At 35.9% G+C, this 21,301-nt stretch overlaps 1 protein-coding gene across 2 annotated transcripts in view; it reads right to left on the bottom strand.

Annotated features, from left to right (window-relative positions):
* The window catches only part of FBXL17 (F-box and leucine rich repeat protein 17), a 449,402-nt gene that overhangs the window by 34,999 nt on the left and 393,102 nt on the right, over positions 1-21,301 (bottom strand). For both annotated transcript variants that reach the window (XM_056824950.1, XM_001380499.4), the window contains one exon: positions 5,867-6,009. In XM_056824950.1, the coding sequence (XP_056680928.1) occupies positions 5,867-6,009 (143 nt within the window). The remainder of the gene's footprint in view (positions 1-5,866; positions 6,010-21,301) is intronic.

The following is a 21,301-nucleotide window of genomic DNA, read 5'->3' as shown; positions in this document are numbered from 1 at the left end:
AAGTTCTATTTTATTGAATATACATTTTTTCCTTTGAAAGATTTTACTTAGTTTTCCTGGGTAGATGACTTTTGTTTGTAATCTTAGATCCTCTGCCCTTTGCTCCTTTAATGTATCATATATCATTATCATATCATATAAAATATCATATTCCATGCATGCCCTCTGCTCCTTTAATGTAGAAACTGCTAAATCTTGTGTTGTCCTGACTGTGGCTCCATGATATTTGGATAGATTCCTTTTATCTACTTGCATTATTTTCTCCTTGACCTGAGAGCTTTGAAATCTGGCTATAATATTCCTGGGAGTCTTAAGAAATTAAAATAAAATTGTAATTTTTCCATATGATATATCAATACAATTTTTTAACATTCATTTTCCAATATCTTAAAATTCATATTTTCTCTCTCCCTCCTACCCTTGCCATCTCTACAAGAAGACAGTAATATTACATAGGTTGTGTGTGTATATATATCATCAAACATAAAGCTTACACAAGAGAAAAGTTCATGGACGAAATAAAGTAAAAAATGGTATGTTTCAATTTACATTTGGACTCTGTCTGCTCCTGCTATGGTGATTAATATCCTTTTTTTTTTTTTTGGTCATGAGCCTCTTGGAGTTGTCCTAGATCCATGTCTTATTGATAATAGTTAAGTGATTCACAGATGATCATCATACATTATTGTTGCTACTACATACTGATTCTACTCACTTCACTTTGAATCATTTCATAGAAATCTTTCCAAAGTTTTTTTGTTACTACCTTGTCTGTCATTTCTTATGGCACAATAATATCACATTACAATCTTTTACCATAACTTTCTTAGCCATTCCCGATTGATAGATATCTCTTCAGGTTCCATTCTTTATATTCTTTATAGCAGCTACAAAAAGAGCTGCTATAAGATTTTTTGTACAAGTAGTTTCTTTAATCTCTTTTGCATATACACCTAGTAAAGGTATCACTGAGTTCAAAGGGTATGCACAATTTGATGGCCCTTTGGCCATGGTTCGAGATTGCTCTCCAGAATAGTTCACAGTTCCACCAGCAATATATTATTAATATCTGAATTTTTCCACATTTCCTCCTACATTTCTCATTTTCGTTTTTTGGTCATGTTAGTCAATTTGTTGGGTATGAGAATACTATTGTGCTAAAAGGAATAATGAACTGGAGGAATTCCATGGTGTGGAAAGGAAACAAGAACAAGTTCTGAACTATCTGCCATTGTGTTGGGATAAGCAACAGTGGGAATATCCATAGAGAGGAAATTGTCAAGACTGACAGTTGGTGGGGGAAGGGGCAACTGGGAGTGGCAGTTGGGTTTTGTGACTAGCACTTCCTTCCTGCCAGGCTTCCTTCCTTCCTGGTGTTGGAGATGGGAGGAGTGTTGGCTTCCCAGTCTGGATTAGGAGTGACTCTACTCAGTTCAGCCCGAAGACAAAGGCCCAACCAGCTCTGAAAGTTAGAACTGTTCTTGTTGCTTTCTGTCTACTGCTAAGATTCTGAAATTTACAAAACTAGCACTGATATAGCGTAGACGGGAGTGGGAGAAACCCTCCACCAGCCTGTGAGGCCTGGCCTCAGCTCCAAAGGTGAGAAAGACTCCAACCTTTTTTAGGGACCTCCCTCTTCCCTTTTTCCCTCATATCTCTCCAATCCAACTGGTTATTAAAATTTCTCTTATTAGAATATCACAGTCAGATAAGTGAACTATCTTTTCTGGGCATAGAGGGAGCTGAACATCGGCTCAGTCATTCAATGACAAACAGTCCTTATCAGACCCCTGCTGCTGCCTCTCCACAGGGGGCATCTCTCACCTTTGCCTCACCAGCAGCAATATTCCCTCTCTCTCTTAAACTCCTCCATTCCCTGCTATAAACGTTCCTTTATCTCCCATTTTTTCTAATCCCCTCATCTTCCTCAATAAATATTACAGAGGGAACGGGAATGACCTCCAGGAATTGATGCAGAGCGAAAAGAGCAGAACCAGGAGAATGTTATACACAGAGACTGATACACTGTGGTACAATCAAATGTAATGAACTTCTCCATTAGTGGCAATGCAGTCATCCTGAACAACTCAGAGGAATTTATGAGAAAGAACACTATTCACATTCAGAGGAAAAACTGTGGGAATAGAAACACTGAAGAAAAACAACTGCTTGATTACATGGGTCAATGGGGATATGATTGGGGATATAGGCGCTAAATAAACATCTTAATGCAAACACCAACAACATGGAAATGGGTTCTGATCAAGGACACTACAATACCTAGTGGAATTGCACATGAGCTACAGGAAGGGATGGGGGGAGGGGAGGGAGGGAAAGAATAAGATTCTTGTAACCAAAGAATAATGTTCCAAATTGACTAAATAAAAATTTCAAAACAAACAAACCAAAAAATCCATTAATATTCCATCACCATCAGATAACACAATTTGTTCAGTCATTTCCCCAATCAATGGATACCCCCTCATTTTCCAATTTTTTGCCACCACAAAGAGCATGGCTATAAATATTTTTGTACAAGTCTTTTTCCTTATTATGTTTTGGGGATACAAACCCAGCAGTGGTATGCCTAGATCAAAGGGCAGGCAATATTTTAAAGCCCTTTGGGCATAATTCCAAATTGTCCTCCAGATTGGTTGGATTCAAGTTTTAATTTCTTCATCTGCGAATTGCTTATTCATATCCTTTGACCATTTGTCAGTTGGGAAATACCTTGTGATGTTATACATTTGACTCAGTTTTCTACATATTTGAGAAATGTAGTCTTTGTCAGAGTGACTTGTTATAAAAGTTTTTTTCCCAGTTTTTTGTTTGCTTTTTATTTTTGGTTGTTCCTGTGACTTTTATTTTGTGATCACTTTCAGAGGGTGATAGGTCAATTCTTTCAATTCCTATTTTACCCTCTTTTTCTCAAATATCAAGGCAGTTTTCCTTGATAATTTCTTGAAAGATGATGTCTAGACTCTTTTTTTGGTCATGAAGGTGAGGAAATCCAATAATTTTAAAATGATCTATGATGTATTTTTAGAGTTCAATTGCTTTTCCATTGAGATATTTTATATTTTTTTCTATATTTTTCATTATTTTAATTTTAATTGTTCCTTAGTGTCTCATGACATTGAGTTTCCACTTGTCCAATTCTAATTTTTAAGAAATTATTTTCCTCAGTGAACTTTTAAACTGCCTTTTCTATCAGGCCAATTCTACTTTTTGTGGAGTAGTTTTCTTCAGTGAATTTTTTAACATCTTTTTCCATGTGATTACCTATGCTTTTTACGAAGTTCTTCCCTTTAGCGAATTTTTGTGCCTCTTTTACCTTTTTTGTCTATTCTATTTTTAAGGTGTCTTCTTCTTTGGCATTTTTTTGTATCCAAGTTGTCAACTTTTTTTTTTCATGATTTTCTTGCATCACTCCTCTCCTCTCATTATTTCCCCACAATTTTTCTTCTACTCTTTGATTTAAAAAAAAAATCCTTTTTGAGCTCTTCTAGGAACTCTTTTTTGAGCCTGAGACCAATTCACATTCTTCTGTGAGGTGTTGGATGTAATAGTTTTGACTTTATTATCTTCTGAGTTTGTGTTTTGATCTTTCCTTTTACTATAGTAACTTCCTATGGTCATTCTTTTTTTGTTGCTGTATGCTCATTTTTCCAGTTTATTTCTTGAATTTTAACTTAAGAACTTTTAAAATTGGACTCTGCTCCTGGAGTGGAGGGGACATTGTCTGAAACTCCAAGTTTTTTTGTGTAGCTGCTGACAGAACTAGTTCTGAGAGTGTATAAGATTTCAGTTCCTCTAAGGTGGTATGATCTAAGGAGGGTTATGTTTACTTCTCTCCTGGCTGTTTCTCTCATCTAGACTGTGTTCCATTCTCACTTTGGAGCACAAACCTTCCCTATCAATCTTCTACATTGTTTTGGACTGAAAAATTGTTTTATCTACCACTCCAGAACGGTTTTGAAGTATTATTTTTAAAAGCTGTTTGCAGGAGAGTGTGGGAGAACTCAGGTGAGCTCTTGCCTTTTCTTTGCCATCTTGACTCCACTCCTTCTCTTATGAAACTTTTAAAAACAAAACCCAAAGTAAATGTAGATATGTTAGTATAAAAGAAAGTGTAAATTCATTTGTATTTTGCCCTTAACAATACTGCAATGAAAATGAAAGTGGATCAGGAAGGGAATGTAGCGGTAAGAGGTGCTGTTTTGATGTCCTCCAACACATACCTTGATGAAATCCATCCGTAAGACTCAAATCAGACAAGTACACTAAAACAATTCTTTAATTCCCTATCATAAGTTTTATGTAAGCCAGTAATTAGACCTTTGGGTACTACTATCCTATAACTCATAGGACACATGGTTTTCCATCCTTAAAATTTTGAGATAGCACCTCTGATTTAAGGAATCTAAAAGAGGATACCTGATGGGGAAAAATGTGACCTTACAATAAAATTAAAGTAAGTTTATTTAGGCAATCAACAAATTTATTTAAATAAGTTGGTAGGGTCTTGACTAAGACTATATCTCACAACTGTTGCTTAGCTAATAACTCAGGCTTCTATCTTGTATGGACTAGAAGATTATAATGAGGATTATAAAACACAATCAAATTGTGGAGGACAAGCACTGTTTTGCATTTTTCTTTTTAGGTTTGGGGTTAAGTATTCTTATTAGTATAAACAAAATGGTACAACACAAAATGAGATAACAATAACAGTCCTGGCCTATTCCAGCTCCCACTATCTACTGCTATATTTCAAAAACTCATGTCATATTATAGTGACTTGTACATTTAACTTCATCTATTCTTCCTAAATTTGTCTGGAATTAGCATTTTAAAGTGAAAAGTAATATATAATCACAAAACTTTTCTCAGAAAGTGTCATGGGTAGAAACGCCAAAGCTGGGCTTTATGGCCACTGTGTGCTAATTTATAGTATTTTTAATGCAGCTGTTGACTATGAGATGATCTTGCTTGTTCCCAGGGACAAGAATTGCTTAAGGGCCATCTCCCCCTCCTAGCCTCATCTTTGGACTTTCTGTTGGTATGTAAAACAATTTATGCTTCTCTTGGCTATGCCTCCCATGCGGCTCTCTAAATGTATTTAACTCTACCCCACCTCTGCCTCTCTTTGGTATCTCTGGCTCCAGTGCTATGTGGGTACTCGAGATCGCAATTCCTTCCCTTGATTGAAGACCATTTATTATAGCTACTTTGGTAGTTCTCTTTCCTTCAGGATCACAGTATTAATCCAGCATTTTCAGTTCTACATTTATCCTCATGGCCTGTCCCATCTGTCCTTGAGAATGATTTGATATTATCCTCTTGGAGCCCACCTGGTGCCTTTTTCCCAACTATATAATTCGCTTTCATAAAACATTGCCTGCTGTATTAGTATCTTATCGTCCTATATGAGGGCAATGGCCAAGTCTACTTTAAACTTGTTATCCCCTTCCCCCTATGCTGGTTCTTTGCACACTTAATAAATGATGATATGCACACTTAATCAATATTTACTAATGAGGGAACAAATAGGTGAATCACAGGCTGAGAAGCACGATGCCCATGTTGTTCTGTGACTTAAACAAATCCAAGCCCAAAGTGGCAGTAAACAAGGTCTAAATACGCATGAAAAAAATATTTGGAACAGGTCTAATCTGAATCAAGAAAGGTGGAATTCTGGAGAAAATCTGATTGTTAGAAATATTGACATCAAAACTTTATTGTCTATTTCATGCTAGACTTAGGCATGGGTGTTACAGTGATTAAATGCAAAATTAATCAACAGTTATCAGACTATTTTTATATTCACTCTAACAGTCAATTCAACTTACTACAAATTTCTTACCTTGTCACATCTCATCAGCCCTAAATATCGGAGAGACTTGCTGCTCTGTGCAATCAGGGTTGCTCCCTGATCTGTGATTTCTTTGCACCATCCAACATCTACAGTCTCTATTGTCATGCTGTATCGTCCAATGGCTATCAGTGCTGCAAAGATGAAGAAGGAGAAGGAAAGCATAAACATCCAGACTGGAACCAGGCACTCAAACATGATTCTGTTCTCAACGATCCGTATATTTCTATGTAATTCATTTTCCCCAAATGGAATCACATTTGAATGGGCTATACAAGTGTATTTCTTAAAGGATCTGTAGGAGTGAATGAAAGAAAAAGTGTTTCTTAATGGCTCACAGGGTGCCTAGAACGCGTGACACACATACAAAAGCAAGGATAATGTCTGCCCTTGAAGAGCATGATCAAAAAGGTATTTATTTTGGTTCTGAAAACCTATGGTGACTGGAGTAGCCTGGCAGCTCTGCTTTTGTCACGGTTCCAGATTGGGGGGCAGGGAGATGGCGGTGATGCATGGACAGCAACGTGGGGCATGGCTAGGTTTGGGCCCGTGTACCACTATTATCAGGACCAACAAGGTGGAAGTCAAGTCCTTCCAGCCAGTTACCCTTCTGTAAATTAAAAAAAGGCCACACTTCTGTAAATTAACAATTTCAGATTGTCTATGTTAATAAGTGGTCAGAGGATATGAATAGATAGATCAAGAAATCAAAGATATACATGAGAAAATGCACTACAGAAGAATACAAATCAAAACAGCTACGAAGTGTTTCATACCCAGCAGACCGGCTAAAACAATAAAAGAGAAAAATGACAAATGTGAGAAAAGAATATGGTGGAGGCAGCCGAGTGACTCGGTGGATGGAGAGCCAGACCAGGGGAGGTCCTGGCTTCAGCTCTGGCCTCAGGCACTTCTCAGCTGGGTGACTCTGGGCAAGTCACTTGACCCCCATGGCCTCGCCCTTCCCACTCTTGATTCTAAGGCAGAAGGTACATTGGCTTTTGTTTTTTCTTTAAGGGGGTTTGGAAAAACAGGGACATGGATACACTGTTGGTGGAACGATGAACTGATCTAACCATTTCAGAAAGAAATCTGGAATTATACTCAGAGTTCTAAAACTGCGTCTGCCCTTTGATCCGGTAATGCCTCTCCTGGGTTTATTTCCTAATGTGATCAAGGAAAAAGCCAAAGAAATGATACTTCTTAACATATTCACAGCAGCTTTCTTTTCGTAGTTCCAGCAGAAGAGCGGAGACGGACGGGATCTCTATCCATTGGGAAATGGCTGAAAAACTTGTTGTATGTTATTTGCAGTGGAATACAACAATGAGCAGACATGCGTAGTACCCGGAGAACACTGTACACAGCAATAGCAGGAGCATCAACAAGGCAAAAATCCAAGATAACTCATAATGAAAAAGGACGCCCACTGCCAGAGAAGGAGCCCATGGAGTCTGAATGCCGACTGAAACACACCTTTTTTAATTTTTCTCGTGTCGGCAATATGTGTCTTATTTCATAACATGAAGAACATGGACATATGTATTATATGATAATATATATACAATTTATACCATATTACCTGCCTTCTTGGGAGGGAAGAGGATAGATGGGAGGTGAAAAAAAGAATATGATATATATTTGTTTCCCTTGGATAATATTTGTTACACATTTAAAACAAATAAAAAAAATTATGGTACTGTTATATAAAAATAAAATAATTGGTAACTCAAAAACCCTTTATATTAAATTTTATGTAACAAAAATCATCTTATTTATGACTCCTAAGCTTCTTTATGTCTTCTGTGCATTTTATGTTTTTATTGATGATCTTTATCTTTTTTTTCAACTCTCTCCTTACCTACTAATACTATCCTGTGACCTATTCTAAGAAATTCTCCCTTTTAATAAATGAGCAGAGTTGAGGAAAACAAATAAAAATATTGTTCATGGCTGAAAAACAAACAAACAAAAATATGTTCATGAAGTATCTATGTGGCATGATGGAAAGATCATAGTATAAAGAATTGAGGAAATCTGGGTTTGTGAGCAAATCACCTTATCTCCCTGTTTAAACAGAACACCTGGCAGAGAGTAGACTTATAAACGTTTGTGAATTAATTGGTTTTTCTAGATTTAAATCAATACTTTTGACAAAAACAATACTTTCAATAGTGATCTAGAGGAAAGAAATTAAAATAAAATTTCAAAATATCTTTTTGTTTGTGGTTAATAAACTAAGAGAAGTAATGAAAAGTTACTTAAATATTCTTGGAAAACTAGCTTTAAAAACTCTTTAGAGGTGTGCTATACTGCATACAAATTTTTCTACCAATTGACATAATTCTTTCCATCTGTTCGTGTCCTATAAAATGTAAAAGAATATAACATTTTCCACATTAGTCTTCCTTAGTGAATCCTAAATTTCCCCTTTAGGAATTAAGAATATATTACATATACTGTTGAATTTAATCTGTACCATGCCACAGTTGAGTGAAAGGAAATGCATTCGTTATGGTAAATTTCCTACACTTTATCAGAGGCTTTCTCCTATATTAACACACAAAATAAATGCTGTAGCTTTAATACTATCTTAAGTCTATCTGAATTTTCAGAACTCCTCCATTATTAAAGTATAGGGGTCTTATAATCAAATTATGATGGATGCCTTATTTCTCTACAGCTGCATTACTTATCATTCTATGAGAGGAATCTTAGAGATGATCAGTAATAGGATATTTGGTTCATATATATTTCTTTACATATTTATGATCATATATGTATTCATTTCTGAATTATGAACATATTCTCTACTTAAAATAAATTTAAATTGTTTAATACTACCTTCTCCTCCCCCTTGACATAACCCCCCAAACTTTCTCCTGAAGCAGTGTTGCTAGTCATCACTAAAGAAAACCACAAAAAATGATGACACTCCCACATTTAGATTTACAGCTAGAAAAGCCCTTAGAGACCATCTAATACAAACTCCTTCATTTATATAGGATGGATCTGAAGTCTAGAGTGGTAAAGGGACCTGCCCAAGAAAACACAAGTATTAAGAATGAACTAATCATATAACTGGAGGCCTGTAACTTTTTCAAAGTACAAAGGTACTACTTTGCAAAATCTCTCTTCTCAAGGCTTTTAATGACCTAAAAGAATTAGCAATGACTAATAACTTTCTTTTCCCATGTGGAACATAATTCTTTATTAAAATAATTTGTTCAGTTATTCATCATGGTTTTAAAATTATTAATGATGATAAAATACTCATGAATAGTTTCTCCTCAAAAAATATTACTAGACAGGATTTCTTTTCTTCATTGTGTAGCTGACTTGCTATTACTTTTAATCTACTATATACTTTTTGTCTCTAAAATTAAGCAAATCCATTCTATAGGAAAAAATAAAACCGCAAAACAGGCTGCCTTGCTAACAATCAAAGTTTCTTGAAATGGGTTGAATTGCTTTTTTTTTGGTGGAGAAAAAACCTCTAATCCCTTTTCAAGATATTCCTCTATTTAAAACAGATAATTATTGGTCTTGATGTAGTTACCATCTTCATGAGATAAGTTGTTGACATTCTATTTTTCACTAACTATAAATTCTCTGGTGGACCAGTGTTGTAATATTTACAAGTTCAGTTCAATATAATTCACAAATATCTGTTAACCACCTGTAACACATTACATTAAGGCCTGAATGTAGGAAATACATTCTCTGAATAGAATATATCCAAATAGAGGTTAATATGGCGAAGTAAAAATCTCATCATTGTGCAAAATAAAATTTTCTTCATTCAGAGAGCTGTGAATTACGCTGAAACATTAAACCCCTTTGATATCCCAAATGTACAGTCTTAGTGACTAACTGTCTGCAGAGGCTGTTTAAAAAAGAAAAAAAACAAACAAACAAACAAACAACAAAGTCACGAGATAACCCCTAGTCTAGCTTTTCTTTTCCCAAACACATAAAAATTCTCTCAAAAATTAAGGGTCTGGAATCAAACCTTAAATGAGAAAGGACAAGAAGCCACTTGATCCTGAACAGGATCTCCTTTACTACTTACCTTAAAAGTGATCTGTTAGTCTTAACTCCTAAAGCAGCTCATTGCATTTTTGGATGGAATTTCACTCATTGTGAAGTTTTTCCTGACAACAAGCCTAACTTTGCCTCTTTGCAGCCTCAATCTAGTGTTCTTAGTTCTGTCCTCTAGGTCAAAAAGAACAAATCTGATTCTTCTTCCCCATGGTAGTACTTTAAATACATGAAGAGACTAAAATTATATTGCCCTGCTGGCCTCAGCATACTATGTCATATTCAGAAATAGGACAAGTTCCTGAGTCCGCATGTTGTTTAGGAGATGGAAAATTGGGTTCTCATCACACTCTTCAAGATTGCCAAATGATTTTTTAATGGACAAATCCAAAAGCCTTTATTCAGGCATCCCTTTTGATCATTTTATAGCATTTGAAACTGTTGACAACTACATTTTCCTACATGAAAACCTCTTTATTTTCTTGCAACAAGTATTCTTTCCTGACCCTTCTTTGTGTCTGACTTCTCAATTTCCAGGAGGATGACAGAACACGAAGCTGGATAATCACATACAATGTGACTCCTACTTAGTGATCCTGTTTTAAGGCCTTCTTTTCTTTCTGTACATTCTCCTTGTGGTAAATTTGTCAAACTATCACAGGTTCACAATCATATAGCTTTAGAATGAAGCTGAGGACTTCTGTTTCTCCATCATTTTAGATGTGAATATTACAGAGTAGAGAGATATCCAAGACCAGAGTCCAAGCCTGGTAGAAACCAGCTTCCTCAGAAATGACATAATTCCTGATCAAACCCATTCTGGAAGGCAGTTTGGAACTATGCCCAAAGGGCGACAAAAGACTGTCTGCCCTTTGGTCCAGCCATAGCCCTGCTGTGTTTGTACCCCAAAGAGATAATTAGGAAAAAGACTTGTACAAGAATATTCATAGCTGCGCTCTTTGTGGTGCCAAAAAATTGGAAAACGAGGGGATGCCCTTCAATTGCGGAATGGCTGAACACATTGTGGTATATGTTGGTGATGGAATACTAACATGCTTAAAGGAATAATAAAGTGGAGGAATTCCATGGAGACTGGAACAACCTCCAGGAAGTGATGCAGAGTGAGAGGAGCAGAACCAGGAGAACATTGTACACAGAGACTGATACATTGTGGCACAATTGAGTATGATGTTCTTCTCTACTAGCAGCAATGCAATAATTCAGGACAATTCTGAGTGACTTATAAGAAAGAACACTATCCACATCCAAAGAATGAACTGTGTGAATAGAAATGCAGAAGAAAAAAACAATTGCTTGATCACATGGTTGATGGGGATATAAATGGGGGTGTTAGACTCTAAACAATCACTCTATTGCAAATATTTACAATATGGAAATAGATTTTGATCAGTGATACATGTAAAATCCAGCTGAATTGCTCTTTGGCTAAGGGAGGGGGGAGGGAGAAGTGGGGAGGGAAAGAATACAAATTATAAGCATGGAAAAAATTCTAAATTAATTAATTAGTTTTTAAAATGGCAATTCCTTCTTTATTTTGGAAGAAAATTCACTCTTTTAGATCTTTGCTCTTGGAATCTTGCTTGGTTAGGTAGTAGAGTGGATAAAGTACTTGGCCTAGAATCAGGAAGACTTATCTTCCTGGGTTCAAATATGGCCCCAGAACTTACTTGTTGTATGACCCTTGGCAAGTCACTTAATCCTGTTTATCTCAGTTTCTTCATCAGTAAATTGAATTGGAGAAGGAAATAGCAAAACACTTCAGTATCTTTGCCAAGAAAAACAGTGAATAGGGTCAAAATGAGTCAGACACAACTAAACAACCACCGTAACTTGGGATCTTAGACAACTTAAGTCTGTTCATCTATAGAATAGGGATAATAATATTTCCTCCAAAAATAATATCCATGTTGTGAGTTTAAAATCAGTACCCTCTTGTTATGTTAAAGAGCCTTTAAAAAGGATCCTAAATAAGCCAGTTATTAAAATTGCTTGATTATGCCCATAATCTACAAATTTATTGATCAATGATATAAATTATTGATGACCAGATGATGGTTACCAATAACACACACAGAGTTTACAATACTTTTATATATTTTCTGGGTAAGATAAAATTATATAACTTCCAAAGGCAAAATCCATCAAGGCTTTTGTTGAAAGCACAGATTATTTCTTAGATACTAGGAAACCCATTTTAATGATGAAGTCACAAAAGGAAAACTTTAAAGCAGCAAATTACGTTTACCATTTAAAAATCAGTAATGTTAAATTTAAACTGAGAGAACTTTAAATATAAATGCTAAGGCTAAAAATATTTTTTCTTTCTTATAGAAGAAGTGTTCCCTGCTAGTCATAAATGTATTTTAACAAGCAAATTAAGTATTAGTGGATTCTTTTTTCTCTCTGGCTATATCTTCTGCCACCCATTTTTATACCACAGCAAAATCAAAAGAAATGGCCTAACACTCTTAGAAAATAGACCTTAAACTGAACAAAAGGATTAATATCTTTTATATATAAAGCTTATATGAAACCTATAGTTAAGAAACTTCTTGGCATGTGTAAACCAAATAGTAATAATAATAATAGAAATGAAATTAGTCATTTGCTGTGGTTATTTTATTTGTACAACAATTTCCAAAGCCTTTATATTACAGAACTTTAGAAAAATCGGTGTACTGAAGGAAAAAAAAGAGATCAAATTTAATATCTTGTATGCATATCACCTACACATATTTGTAACTCTATAATTCAAACAATTGTAGGTATATTTGCTATATTGGGATAAGCACAGAAAAAATGGACCTAGGAAAGACCTTAGAAATAATTCATTTTATATTACAGATAGGGAAACTGAGGTCTACTGAGGTGAAATAAAAAACAAAACTAGGCCTTAAACTTTGTTTTCTACTCCAAAAACCAGTGTTCTTTCTACTGTATTACAATATAATGGGAATACCAGACTCCTTAAAAAATTTCCAATATGTTTTCTTATATTGTACTTTATTGTGCTCCAGTTTCCTTATCTGTAAATGAAGTATTTAATAATAGCACTGACTTCAAAAGATTGTGAAGATCTAATAAATTAACATGTAAAATATCTTGTAAACCTTATAATGCTATATAAATACTAGCTATTACTATGGTTATTACTGTATCAATATGATTCATTAAGTTAGCTAAACTAAGAGTAACCAGTTTGACTCTATTTTAAAAAATATGAATATTTCTGTACTTGCTATAGGATGAAAGGAAGAGTAGTTCTACAATTTTTTGCAATGACTTGACTTCATAGCCAAAGACTGTTTTCTGTTTAACAAGCAATATTTTTAGGAAAGATAGAAGTGAAGAAGCCCCTTGTGGTATCCTCAAGAATACAAAACTATGACCCAAACAAACGTGGACAAACAAATAAGATTAAATGAGCATTTTCAAATTATCATTTGTTTTTTAAATGTTGCAAATGTGAGGCTTGTTTTGGGGTGACCGCTTTCTTTGTGTTTCTGAAGATCAACTAGAAAAGAAGTTGAATCTCTAGTGGGGGTTAAAATGTATTAGTGAAAAGGCAAGACTTGGGACCATTTCTATGTGCTCACTGTATTCGGTATATTTGTTTACAAAGTTCAGAAATGCAACATCTAAGTATTGTCTAGCTCACAAATGGAGTCAGCTTGCGCCAGTATTTGACCTTCCTTGGCAGAGGCTTTTCTATTCTATACATTTTTAAACTGAAATGTAAGCATTATTTATAGGGTGCTCATTGCTTCCTTCCCAAGAAATAAATAAGCAGGGAGAAAAAGAGGAGTTCATGAGAAGAATTTCATCAATGGTAAAATATATTTACTTTCTTAAAAAAATACAAGGAGAGATAAAAACTTATTTACTATGTAAAAATTCTTTCGTTTTGAACATTGGACATATTTAATCAGAATTAGCTTAAATTAAAAATGAAGCGGACCCATGACTCTTGCTTTTTGTCAGTGCTGTTTTTAAGTAGTAGCCAATACCTTTCCTGGAATGTTAACATCCCCTGACAATTTTCCTTATTAAACTTTACAATTCAGTAAACAAAAAGAATTCTTTGACCACCTAAAGAACCTAATTCAATGATTCTTTTCTCTTCTTGTCTGCATAAATACTCATGTTATTTACCATACAATCATGTACTCTTTTTTTCCTTAATCATCCTGTCATTATAGTAGTGTCCATCACTTCCTGAGCATTGGCTGGTATAGCCCGAGTATGATGGTTTATTTATTCTGGTCCATGATGTGGGAAATAGAAGTTATGCTTTTCTCCCCATATACTCTGTACCTTTCTATGATTAATTTTGAATGCACCAATGAAAACAGTAACAATCTTAAGTGATTTCAAACGACAAGGGCAAAAAAAAAATCCTGAGTATCCAGAAAGGCAGTGAAGCAAGACGTTATTTCAGTAGCAAACCGAATGCCTGCTAATGTTATAGGTGGTGATAACACATAATTGACAGTCTGGTCAGTTAAAAGTAAGCCAGGTGGGAGAAGTACCTCTAGGCTGAAAATGGGCCATGCAGTCAACCAGGCCGAGGGAGGAGAGGAACATATGGGAAACTATCATTAAAATGAACAGACTTTCAGTCTACTCTATCTCCCCCAAAGCAAATTCCCTTTGTGAAGTTATTCACGAACAAAATGGCACGTGACTTAAAAACTTTTTTAACAGGACCAGAAAATGAGAAAAAGGGTCCTCATTTATATTCTCTTCCTTATGGTTACAAAACTGTGGGCTGTTCTGCTCCTTTCTGGTACAGTTTCTCCACTAAATAATTATCTCCCTGATTGTTTTCTCTCTCTGCGTGACTAAATGGAACTGTGAAAGCTGTCAATTTAGACACACAGGTTTTGGTCAAAGTGGACTTCCTCAATAGGCTGGGAAGGTTTGATCTGGAAACTCCTGGAGGTTGTGGCTGACGGGGCTGATAATTCTGCCAGCTTTCTGGTCCCTAAAAAATGGGGAGATTCCAGAGCTAGGAGACCACACAATCCAGCACTTGTTAAACTGAACTCTAAAGATTATCTAAAAAGTTAAAATGAGCTAAGAGTACTGACAGTGCCAGGAAGTGACAGGGATATTACGACTAAAGATAAACAATCCTTCTTGGTACCAATCGCTTCATTTCAACGTAAATGTAGACTAAATTGGGAATTATACATTCCCGTATCTCGAGAAGCATCCTGTTTAAAAAAGAGGGACGCCGGACAAATTGTTTTGTCTTCTAATGAGGTTGATCCATGTGGACGATCATATCTCTATACAGAGTTTGCTTTCTGGTAATATTTAAGCAATGAATAGATACAATACAATGACTAGGAATAGAATTCATTTAATAATATAAAATAATAAGGGATAGACCTGTGAGTTCACTGGCCTAGAGAACCCCAAGGTAAGGAAATTCCCTCTCCTAAAGCATATTTATACATTTATTTCAAAGTATAAAGAGATCAAACTAGTGTATTGAGGAGGTCAAGTGTCTTCAAGTGACTTGCTACTCTGTCTGAGGACACACAGCATTACTTAGTAGGTTTTTTGCACCTATTTGGCAACTTAGAGACTTTAAGAATTGGCTGAGGCACTGAAAGATAGAAATGCGCAGCCCAGAGTTACGCAGCCATGTATCAGAAGAAAGACTTGCAGCCAAGACAGCCTGTCTATAAAGCTTGGAAAGGATGGAGGAGCATGGAGAAGGGAGAGTGCTGGATGACGGAAGAAAGTCTTCTTGCAGGGGCTACGACTTTAACGGAGAGTTGATACGAGACTGGGGATAAGGGAGAAAGTACTCCATACATGAGCGACAGACTGTACAAAGGCACAGAAAGGAAAAGACGAAATGTGTACATGGAATATCGAAAAGGCTATTTTGGCTGGATTGAAGGATGCAGTAGGGAGAGTAATACGTACTCAGTCTATAAAGATACGTTTGAGACAAAGATTTTGCATTTTATCTTTAAGACAATATAGGTGCCATTGAACATTCTTCAACATAATTTAGTTAGTGGACTATCTTGGATACTTATGGGCACAAGAAAAGGAAATGAAAAAAAGGTGACATCCAAAGCAACCATTTTGCAAATCTGATACAGGTCTGGTAGAGGAGTGTTTTGAGGCAACTGGTTAAACCAACCTTAGGGACAGTGAGAAATAGCAATATCCAGAGGGGGAGCTACTGAAGAATCTGACTGGGGTGGGAAGGGGCAAAAGAAAAAAAGAAGATGAATGAGGAGCGAGGGGAAGAGAATGATGGGGAAGCATTACTCCAGCATTCTGCTCTGTAATCCATGTGATTCACTTACTGTCTGCTGAGATGAGAATCCTTTCCCTTTGTTCCATCTCCCTTATTTCCAGGCCTATCGCATATCTCCATAAACTGAAACTTCTAATTCTAGAATCATTGATATTTGAGTTAAAAATACTTCTAATTTTATCCTCTTTCCATATTCTGGTGCTCATGAAAATAGGCTTAGTTTTTCAGATGATCCCACATCTCTGCCAAGCTTCTTCAAGGAGCTTATATTCTTTTTTCCCCCTTCGGTAATGTTTTTTCCCAGTTACATGTAAAAGCAAATTTTAGCTTTCTCTTTCTAACATTCTGAGTTCCAAATTCTCTCCCTTTTATCATTCCCAACCAGAGACGGCAAGCAATTTGATATAGGCTACACATTTGAAAAAAAGATTCATTTAAAGCAAACAACCCTATGAGGAAAAGAAAGTGGGAAATGGTCTGCTTTGATCTGTATTAAATCTATGTGGATATCATTTTTTATCTCGAGTCCTTTGGGGTTTTCTTAGATCATTGTGCTGCTGAGAACAGCGAAGTCATTCACAATCGTTCATCTTATGGGATAGCTGTTAATGGTGGACAATATTCTTCTGATTCTGCTCACTTCACTCTGACGCTTACATTCTTTCAGGAAAGTATGTGATGGAAACTCAGGATTCGAGGAGGCCAAGTGAGTGCCTCCAGGAAAAGAAGACAAGCTACTGAGAAGGGCAACAGGTGAGGGAATGCCAGGTAGGAAGATCAGTTTGGAGACAAGTCTGGTATATAAAATGCATAAACAGAGATTATGCATATAAGAAAGACGGTGTTCAGGGACCATCTCTATAGAGATAACTTCAGAACTGTATACACTCTGAGCCTGGGCAATACTAGGTGGAAAATAATTTCGGTGTCAATATAACAATACAACTTCACTAGGAAATTCTAGATCTGCGGATACTGCATAACAATTAGTTTTATTTACAAATTCTTTGTAGCAATGGTGTAAGTAATGAAAAGATACACTGCAATAACTAGAAATTGAGTTTATTTAACAACGTAAAGAAAAGGTAAGGACTAGACCTGTAAATGTATTGTCCTGGAGAACTCCAAGGTGAGGCAATTCCTTCTACTAATGCAGATTGATACCTTCTCTTCAATTTCTAGAGAGATCATCTAGCAGATTGTGAGGTCTGTTGACTTCAAGTGACTTCTGTGTCTGAGTCAGGGCTAGAACTGATGTGTGACTATATGAATTAAATCTGAGAGAATGTTTAAGATAAATATAAAAAAGGAATACAGGTTTGCTGATTTCTTTTCCCCTCTTATCTTTTAAAAATTCTTTCTTAGGGGCGATTAGATAACTCAGTGGTTAGAGGGCCAGGCCTGGAGTTGGGAGGATCTGGGTTCAAATTTGACCTCAGACACATCCTAGATCTGTGATTCTGGGCAAGTCACTTAACTACAATTGCCTAGCCCTTTCAGCTCTTTTGCCATAGCACTGATACCTAACATTGGTTGAAAGACAGAAAGTAAGGTTTTTTTAAAAGAACTTATTTGGTATTCAAAAATTCTATGATATAAAGACATTGTTTGAAAATTGTTGATGAAATGTAGACTCCCAAGGAAAATTATTCTGTTTTAGACAAACATGTCACATACCCTGACAGCTATGGGCATATATACAACAACAAAAAATAATAGCTTGACAAAAAAGCCAATAAAATTTCTTTTTAGCATTCCTGGTATTATAAACTAATAAAGTAAATATGTTTTTTAAAAAAAGGTTTATCTTTTTAGCTGCTAAAGCTGCTAATCTGATTTGTGGTGATTAAATTTAAGCTTAATACACACACTACTTCTTGAGAGTAAATAATAAATTCTGAGACGCTTGCTTTGCTTCCTTGCCTTTCTTTGTTCTTACCCTCATTTATTAAATAGTTATATTGTATAAAGCACAGGGCTAGGCATTAGAGTAATATAGGTGTATTCCACTAATAATAACAGACATTTATTTTTTCCAGTGTAGTGGGTGAGAAAATATATTATTGTGAATTTAAAAAAACAAACCAAGAGATAGGGGGTAGTATAGATAAGAATTGCTGAATGAACTTTCAGATGAGATCTCTTTTTTATTATGATTACATTACATATCCTATTGATATCTCCTATTGTTTTATATTATAAAAAATAACTCACAAAGTGAGCATATTCTGTAAATATTCATAATATAAAAACAAACATTTTTTAAAATGATAATGTAAAAAAATTAAATTTAACAGGCTATCTGGTCATTTTGCATTGTGAGTATTGATAAGTATTTGGATTAAGAACCTCATGAAAATAACTGCAGCTTATGAACTAACATTTGTTGCTGAGGATGAAAAGGTGAAGAAATTTTATAAACCGAGTAAGAATCATCAAATTAAATCACTATACACTTGGGGGCAGGAGGTGGCTCAGTGGCTGGAGATGAAGTCGAGAGGCCCTAGGTTCAAATCTGACCTCTGTGACAGAGGCTGGTACCCTCGGGGTACAAAACATTCTCTCTCTTATCCTTTTTTAAGACACCTCAGACATTTCCTAGCTAAGGGATTCTGAGCAAGTCACTTAACCCCAGTAGCCTAGTCCTTATTATCACTTATTTGAGAACATTCCCAGAGGATGCGATACATAGTTCCATTGGCTGAACGGGTACCAAGTTCTTCATCGGTTCCTCTGAGATGACAGCCATGTCATAGTTATTGTAACCAGCAGGTGAGTACGGGACTTTCCCTGTAACTTAGTGGAACTACTTGGAGACACGAAATCTTAAGGGACTTGCCCAGAGTAGCACAATAGATAACATGGGCGGGACTTGAACATGGGTCTTTCTGGCTCAAAGTCCAATGCTCTATCTAGGATGCCACACTGGCTCTTACACAATCATTTTATACAGGAATAACAATTGTATATCTATCTCCACAAGAAAATGCCCAGAAGAGCCTCAGAGGTTCTTTGGTCAGCAAAACTACGCATAGGTTGGGATGGCAACCCAAGGCAGCACCAATGTAGAACACAAACTTGATGCGTGAGATGGTGTTTCATAAAGCAGAGAGAAGCCGTGGTAGATAAAATGAATTAAAAGAAGTTTGGAACGATAGGATTAACCCAAATGATGACAAAGGCAATAAAAGATGAAAATGGAAAAGACGTATAAAGATGACTCTTTACAAACCCGTTTCACCAGAAAGGAGAGTAGAGCCACCACACTTGAACCCTAACCCTGGATGTGTTGATAAGAACGCTAGAAATGGCCTGAAGGAGTACAAATATGGGGCAAGGAGCCAGGTAGTACCAAGTATGCAGGAAATTGGGGATGGGGAAATATTGTAAGAGTGCTAAGGGCTTGTTATGCAATGTATCCAAAGGAGGAGAAGATATTCAAAGTATCCAACACCATCCAGGAGTAAGGGAAAGTGTGGGGAGACACTAATAACTATGAGATGGCTGTCATGACATTTTTAGATCGCAGAGGAACAGATGAAGAACTTAGTACCCGTTCAGCCAATTTCGGAACTATGTCTGACCCCATTCACAGACTGCTCTGCTTCCTTTTGACTTCTTCGATGATTTGTACATTTTCGTTATTTATACCAATAAATCTGAATTATTTATATGTTCCTTCTTGTTCTTTCCTCACCAAATTCCCAACATAAGTTTGGCAGAGCCAGCCAGGTCTGTATGTTAATGAGATAAAAGACAGGGAGAAAAGGCTAGGTTTATTTGTATGTTTGTATTTCTTAGTCATAGAAAAAAGCAGTTTGAGCCAACATTCTGATCTATTTTTAGGTGGCTAGGAGCCTAGGGGGTAAGCCAAATAGAATTCTGAGGACTTGGCTTCCTCAGAGGGGTTATTAAAACTGCACCACAGACCCCCAGCAGCCATCTTGGAGTGGCCATCTTGGGAAAAAAACACCTGTTTTTTTAATTTGAAATTTATTTCTGGTTTATTTCTTTGTTGTATGTATAAATTACATTGTGATAATATTGTTTTGTATAATAATTTAATTATGGAAGCTGACAAGTCGGCAGACATGTTTAGTAATATGATAATGATGTTATTTCAATATGTTAGTTTTATTCTCTGTTTTGTGTTTGTATCCTTCCCTAGCTACTATCACTATATTTTTGAAATGGATTATATGAAGCCACTGATGGAACTGAAACTGTGATGTTATGGCATATGTACCCCTTGTTATCTGTGGATGCATGGTATACAAGTCTCTTGCCTCTGTGTGCCTTTGTGTAACTCACTTTAACGATCTAGCAGCTTGGTTTAAATGGGATTCTGACTTAAAACTCATGGTTATACAAATGAAACATCAAATGGATACACTGGAGCAATTTATAAATAACATTAATAGGAACCAAAGCTATGTACACGACAACAACAAATTAAACAATATAAGGAAAAAACTAAATAGGCTACAAGAGGAAGAAGCAGCAGAAATAGTAAATGTATGTCCACTAAGAGATATGCCAGTGGTTAAGCAAAATGTGGTACATAAGGTTAAGATGCACAAGAGGTTTTCCCCAGAGGACCTTGAATCCATCAAAAGTAGAACTCCTAATTTTGATGATGATCCAAATAAAATGATTAAAGAAATGCATAGGGCAATTGATTTATATGATCCTGATTTCAATGATTTTGCCCTATTAATGAAAGAGGTCCTAACAAAGAGAAAGAGGAATAAGTATATAGAGGAAACAAGAACAGATCCTCTGTTACAATCTTGGCCACAGGACTTAAAGCTGAATATGGCAGATGATGAGGTTTATGATATGTTGATTGAAGCAAGAGATGGAATCCTAGAGGTTTTGGGAGATATACTAAAAGGCCCAATGCAAGGTCAAAATTTGAAGCTATAAAGCAGAAGATTTCTGAAGCTTCTGTGGTTTTCCTGGAAAGGATAACTGAGGCAGCTGAAACTCTATTAGAGATGGATGCACTGGAAGAAAATACTATTGTATACATCAAATGGGTCTTTGTAAAGAATGCAGTCCCAAAGGTTAGACAATTTTTA

This window comes from Monodelphis domestica, chromosome 3, assembly GCF_027887165.1.
Source record: "Monodelphis domestica isolate mMonDom1 chromosome 3, mMonDom1.pri, whole genome shotgun sequence".
NCBI lineage: Eukaryota > Metazoa > Chordata > Mammalia > Didelphimorphia > Didelphidae > Monodelphis > Monodelphis domestica.
This window is presented reverse-complemented; position numbering and strand designations above follow the sequence as displayed.